This window comes from Drosophila suzukii (genome assembly GCF_043229965.1).
Source record: "Drosophila suzukii chromosome 2 unlocalized genomic scaffold, CBGP_Dsuzu_IsoJpt1.0 scf_2c, whole genome shotgun sequence".
Lineage (NCBI taxonomy): Eukaryota > Metazoa > Arthropoda > Insecta > Diptera > Drosophilidae > Drosophila > Drosophila suzukii.
In genome coordinates this window covers 29,909,262-29,916,218 of record NW_027255896.1, presented here as the reverse complement: position 1 = coordinate 29,916,218, position 6,957 = coordinate 29,909,262, and the positions used below count along the sequence as shown (strand labels likewise).

At 43.5% G+C, this 6,957-nt stretch overlaps 1 protein-coding gene across 1 annotated transcript; it reads right to left on the bottom strand.

Annotated features, from left to right (window-relative positions):
* Positions 1–1,688: 1,688 nt before the first annotated feature.
* Positions 1,689–4,636, bottom strand: LOC139354394 (uncharacterized). The gene is made up of 7 exons (XM_070998622.1): positions 4,426–4,636; positions 3,491–4,359; positions 3,231–3,447; positions 2,910–3,092; positions 2,317–2,814; positions 1,900–2,253; positions 1,689–1,840 (listed from the first exon to the last, which is right to left on the bottom strand). The coding sequence occupies exons 1-7, from the start codon at positions 4,634–4,636 to the stop codon at positions 1,689–1,691; spliced, it is 2,484 nt and encodes an 827-aa protein (XP_070854723.1).
* Between the last annotated feature and the right edge of the window lie 2,321 nt (positions 4,637–6,957).

The following is a 6,957-nucleotide window of genomic DNA, read 5'->3' as shown; positions in this document are numbered from 1 at the left end:
GATTCTTATAAATCTTAGAGGAACATGTCCGATTATGTTGAGAAAAAATGTATCTTGAAGATCTAATGAAGAAATAAGTTGTTCACAAGCTTTCTAAAAGCTGTTTAGAAGCTGAATGACAGATATTAAGAACATATAATAGTATAATCTACTTTAACTAGTATATTGATAAAATAACACATTTCCTTTTCATATTCTTTCATCTTATTAGCTAGATAAAAATGTCTAGAAAGAACAAAATATATGAATGTAAAGAAAACGATTTGAAACTAACTTTATTGGAAACGAAACTAAAATGGATCCGGCGTAATACAGTAAAAACAAAAACACTGTTGTGACGATTCGCACCCGATCGTCAAAGTTGAGCAGAAGTCTACTCTGGGGGTCTTACACACACTTTGTAATAAAAACTCAGAAATTTGTTGAACTTCACAGTTGTATTCAGTTGTATACTTTCAATCTTTGACTTAATTGCTAACTTTTGATTTACAAATTAGGAAATATAAAAGCTCGGTTATAAACGCGACCAGCTTCTCCTTATGTCTTCTTCGTAGTGTGATGCTGCTAACATTAGCAGCAGAAATCTAACATTCGCTGTTAAAACTGCTGTTGTCCACTGCTTCTCAGAGTCGCCAGAAAACAGCTGTCCAGCTTCTCCTAATCGACAGAAACACCCGTTCATGCCGCCCCCAATACTGGACCCAGTATTCAAAGCCTTAGACCATGCTTAACTCTGAAAAGGTTGAAGTGTGTTATGGAGTGAATGCGGGTATATTCAAAGGTGCATGGGTTGTGTACTTGGGCTAGACTCTTCAGTAAATCTTGGCAAGGGCAAACGACAAATCTTTGACACAGACCTCTTGTAAATTCCCGTTGAGGTCTTAATTGTAGCTACTCGAACGAGCCCATCGGCCCCAGGATGTAAGTCGATGATTCGCCCTAATTTCCAGTCAGAAGGACCAGTTCGATCATCCTTGATGATGATCATGTCGTTACGCTGAAGATTGTCAGTTTCGTGGCGCCACTTGGGGCGCGCCTGCAGATGAGATAGCCAATCTGCACTCCATTTTCTCCAAAAGAGGCGAAACATCCTTTGACCATTCAGGAACTCTGTGTTTAATGAAGAATCCTTAAGGCTAGGCTCAGGGAGTGACATCATCGAATCCCCGATTAAAAAATGTGCAGGGGTGAGAGCTTGCAAATCATCTAAGTCAGACGTTAAGGGGCATAATGGCCGAAAGTTCAAGCACGCTTCTATCTGGACAAGAATGGTAGACAGCTGCTCGTACGTCATTCGAATACCATTAAATGATCGATAAAGATGGGTTTTAACAGCTTTTACGTTGGATTCCCAGAGTCCTCCAAAGTTTGGACTATGTGGAGGATTGAAATGCCACTGAATGTTTCGACGAGTAAGTTCAGGAACTACTGTCTCTTCAATTCCTTTATAGAATTCATTGGTCCACAGCTTTAGAGACTTGTCGGATGAGAAAAAGTTGGTTCTACAGTCGCTATATAGATGTTGACAAAAACCCCTACGTCCGATAAAGCGCTGCAGCGCCCACAGAAAATGCTGTGCCGACATTCCCGTGACTGCTTCCAAATGAATCGCTTTGCTCGCTAAGCAAATGAAAACTGCAATGTATGCTTTATAGCAAGTGTGACCTCTGAATCTGGATGACTTTATCTCAATCGCACCAGTGTAATGAACTCCAGTTGCTTCGAACGCCCGTTTGGGCGGATTGACACGGTGTGCTGGTAAATCTCCCATCAGTTGGCTTGATGGTGACGGCCGGTGTTTGAAACAGGTTACGCACTGTCGCAGAATCCTTTTTACTGCCTGTTTACCGTTGACGATCCAGAAAACTTGATGAATTGTAGATAAAGTTAGTTGCACACCGCCATGTAAGGTGTTGTGATGAGCGTTCCTTATAACCAAAATCGTCAAGTGGTGGGCCTTTGGAAGGATTATTGGTGTGCGTTTAGACATGGAGAGCTGCAAAGCATTCTTAAGTCTGCCTTTAACTCTCATGAGCCCCTCATCTTCGAGAAACGGTGATAGCTGGCTGAGTTTGTTGTGTTTGGATAGAAATTTGTTGGATCGTAGTCTTGATAATTCTTCCGAATAGACTTCTTGTTGAACCATCCGCCCCAGTGCGAACAAAGCCTGTTGAAATTCAGATACCTGAATAGGGCCGGTGAGTCTATCCGCTTTTTTGTGACGAGTATTATAAATGAATCGTTTGACGTAGGCTGTATCCAATAAGAGTTTATTATAGGAGAAATATGATTCGATAAATGGTTGCACTTCTATACAAATGTGGGCTCCGATGTGCTTTAAGGATTGCTCTCCTGAAATAAGTTCTGATTTTGGGTACTGAACTGGATTGACTGGCCAATGCTCCTCTGAAAGATGCAGCCAATGTGGTCCGTTCCACCAAAGCGTGTGGTGTTTCAGCTGGGAAGGGGTGAGTCCGCGTGTAGCACAATCTGCTGGGTTTTCTTGCGTAAGAACATGACTCCACTGCGATGGCGAGCTTGCCTCCAGGATTGCTCCAATTCTATTCGACACAAATGTCTTCCAACGCCTAGGGTCACCGCTGATCCAATACAGCACTATCATTGCATCCGACCAGTAGTGTACGGCTATGGTGTGATGTGATGCTTGAAGTTGATTGACAATCCAATCGGCTAATTGTGTACACAGCAGGGCTCCGGATAACTCAACTCTCGGAATTGTTAGCGGCTTAACAGGTGTGACTCGACTGCGGGCGGCTACTAAGTTAACCTGCACGGAACCATCCGTATAGCTAGCTCGAAGATAAGCACATGCTGCATACGCCATGGATGATCCGTCACAAAACATGTGTAGTTGCAACGTCGAGACATGCCTTAAATCGAAGCCTAACCAACGAGGGATGTGTATCTCTTCAATGTCGGGGAGCTCTTGAATGAGCTGTCGCCACCGCTCGGCGAGTTGATCTGGCAATGGGTCGTCCCAATCTTACGAAAACTCCAAACTTCCTTCAACAGGATTTTCCCAGCGATGATCACTGGTGCCAGGTATCCCAACGGATCGAATAAGCGTGCTACTGTGGATAGTATAGAACGTTTGGTGAATATAGGATTAAGAGAAAACTTAAGATTAAAACCAAAACCATCTTTGTATGGATGCCAATACAACCCTAAAGTTTTAATGGAGTCCTTATTGTCTATCTCAAAAATGCTACTGTTAGAGAGATCTGTAGTTGGGATGCTTTCTAAGATATCTGGACGGTTGGATGCCCACTTCTTGAGCTCCATGCCTGCTGATTGCAGAGCTGCGATGACATCATTGCGAATTTTTAGACCTCCGTCGATGGTCTCGTGTCCATGTGTCTCTATGTGGACGATGTTCAAGTCCACATAGATTTCTTTCGCGCTCGTCGGACGCAAGCTGATGTATGACTGGAATTGCAGTGAATGGTGCCGAGGCAGTGCCAAACGTTACTGTAGTCAAAAAATATTCCTTGATGAGTCCCTTTTCATCGCGCCAGAAAATTCGCTGATACTGGGCATCTTCTTCATGCATATCTATGCAGCGATACATTTTCGTTATATCGGCCACGAAGACATACCGATGGAGACGCCAGTTGAGTATAACTCCTCCAAGATCGTTTTGTAGGGCGGGACCCGTGCATAAAATATCATTCAAAGACCTCCCGTTCGACGTTTTGCACGAAGCGTCGTATACGACGCGCATCTTTGTAGTTAAACTGTCGTCTTTGATCACAGTATGATGTGGAACGGTGCACGCAGAGATTGAGCGTTGCCTTTGAGCGTTGATCCTAGTGTGTTCTTCCTCACTACCTTTTACCTCTTTTATCTGCTTTAGATCAAAGTACTCTTGAATAGTGCTGGCATACTGTTGACTGAAATCTGGCCGATGATTAAGTTTCCTTTCCAGGGCGTGGAAACGGTTTAATGCGATTTGTCTTGACCGGCCGATCACCTGTGTGGGGTCAAACAACGTTTTTAAAGACAAACGAACCAGATATTTCCCATTCGGCTGACGGATGTGAGTTTGTTGAAAATGGTCTTCACACCATTTTTCCTCTGCGTTGAGTTGTCGTGTTGTGGAGACCTGATCCAATTCGAAAAACCTCTGTACCATGTTGTTTAGGTTTGCCAAATTACAACGAATGGAGATTGATGTCGTCTGGGCTGCTTCAGCTGGTCCAAAAACTATCCAGCCCAGTTGTGTGTTTTGTGCAATTGGTTCTGCAACCGTCCCTTTGCGTATGTCCGGAAGCATTAATTGCGGGATAATGTCGACACCGATAAGTAGGTCAATGCGACCCGACTTGATGAAATTAGGATCTGCAAAGGATAACCCTTGGAGATGTTTACAGGACTTAATGTTTACATTTTGTTTTGGTAAATGACCTGTTAGTGACCGAAGGATAAAGGCTGAGGATACGTAGGCATTAAAATCCGATCCTGAACATGCGATTATGGTGAAGTCGGTGCTGTGCCTGCACTGATTATGCGACGTATTACCAATTCCCGTGATCTCAGCTTCGAGCCGATGCCGGATGCCGTTTGAGTCTAAGCGCTTGAACGATGTTTTCCGTGATGAGGGTGCCTTCCAAACCATGGTCGATGAGAGCTCGAACTAAAGCTGACTGCCCAGTGGAGTTATTTACGATCCGAACCAGTGCAGTAGCAAGAAGGGTTGTTGAGTTCAGATGGGAGGCAACTGCGCTGAAGAGTTGCGTTGATGGTGCATTTTGTACAGCGGCTGCGCTCCGACCAGAGTCTGAAGCATGCTGTCGGGATACTTCAGGAGTCAATGAAGAACTTTGTTGAGCATTCGGGAAATGAAACAAAGTGTGGTGCCGTTGACCACATTGCGAGCAGTCTCGGTTGCTGCTGCATTGACTGAGAGAATGGGAAGCACTAAGGCAGTTGATGCATGCCTTCGAGCGGTCGACTATAACCTTTCGCGCGAAACAATCCTTGGCAAGGAAGTCCGGGCACCGTCTTAGAACGTGATTCTGTTGGCAGAGCGAGCACCTGATGGATCCAGAATCAAGAGTACTGTGGAAGCTGTGTCCCCTAACAGTGGAGTTTCCCGATGGTCTGGTTGTCTGGCGATGGTTGGTCGATTGTATAGATGATCTAACTGGAACGGCTGGTTTCCTACTCTCGATTAGGTCGATGCTGACCAATCGATTGTGAAGAAACACATACATTTGCCAAGTTTAACAAATTCCTAAGGTCCACAGCGATCTCCTTGGATAGTGGCTCGATTCCGTACAGTGCATTCATATTGTACATGAACTGCAGTCGAGGGTTGTTGTATCGTTTTACCACAAGGTTCCATGCCACTGAATAGTTGGTTTCTGTTAATGCCATATGATGTATATCCTGGTCTCGCCCGTGCGGTAGTGCTTGCTTCAAGAAATTAAATTTTTGAATGTTTGAAAGAGATTGATTTTCATGTATTAGCTGCGTAAAGCTGTCATAAAAAGATGGCCAATCCACAAAATTTCCTGAAAAGTGGGGTACGGGCAATTTGGGCAGCTGAATTGTGGAAACAGGAATGGGCACAAGGGTGTTGTTTATGGATTGATCACCTGATACCTGTATTGGGACTGGAAACTTGGTTTCGTATTCATCGGCGAAAGAACAATAAATGTGGCTGTATGCTTGCTCAAAATTGTCTTCAACAGCATCCGCAAAATATGGATGCGATCGTGGACATTGCTGTAAAATGAGCGCTTGATGATTTGTGTAAAATTGTTTTGAAAGCTCGTTGAGCTTGTTGAGGCGAAACTCATAGTAGGATTTAGTTTTCTTTATTTGACCGTCCTTTTTAGCATTTTTAATTAGTTGGGTCAACCTGGAAGATAAGTCCATCTGCATTGCGTAAATGTCTGCAAAAGGCTCGACCACAGCCAAAGGTGCCGAGTTCTGTTGTGCCAAATCACTACCATTACTTTCATTTTTACCCATTTTAATGTTTTCCTAATGCACTCTGCCTTGAAATACCACGCACAAATACTCTCACAAACACACTCACCTGTTTCAGTCGTTCCGCTCGTGTTGCGATCAAGCTTTGAAGGAAGGGGACGGCAAACTTCACGAGACTAGTGTGTCGCATGAGATGGTAATAGGCATGGGTTGAATCCGCTATTCTCCTCGACTTCTTGATTCCTCCGTTATTCGAGGCTCCGTTATGGCGATGTACGTGGCAAAGGTTGCGTAACTTTGCTGGTTTAAATTAATAGTAGATTTGCAAACAAGTAAGCACAAAGATTGAAGTATGTTTACAAATATTGGAAGCTGATGAAGTTATGAGTGTATGTTCCCCTCATGGGCCACCAAAATGTTGTGACGATTCGCACCCGATCGTCAAAGTTGAGCAGAAGTCTACTATGGGGGTCTTTCACACACTTTGTAATAAAAACTCAGAAATTTGTTGAACTTCACCAGTTGTATTCATTTGTATACTTTCAATCCTTGACTTAATTGCTAACTTTTGATTTACAAATTAGGAAATATAAAAGCTCGGTTATAAACGCGACCAGCTTCTCCTTATGTCTTCTTCGTAGTGTGATGCTGCTAACATTAGCAGCAGAAATCTAACATTCGGTGTTAAAACTGCTGTTGTCCACTGCTTCTCAGAGTCGCCAGAAAACAGCTGTCCAGCTTCTCCTAATCGACAGAAACACCCGTTCAAACACTGTGATTATCCCATTTTCTATCACCATAACAAATGTATGTACCCACACCTAAATGACCAATTGTATTTTTTTTTCCAAAATGTCTGTGACTTTCACTTATAAATTTGTCACCGATAACATTGCTAACCGTACCATAACCCCAGAGTCAAGTTGGTTATCTACAAAAAAAAAAGGTGGTGGTGTAAAGGATTGCTAAAACGCCTCGACGCAGGCGCAAATGCCAAGGTAA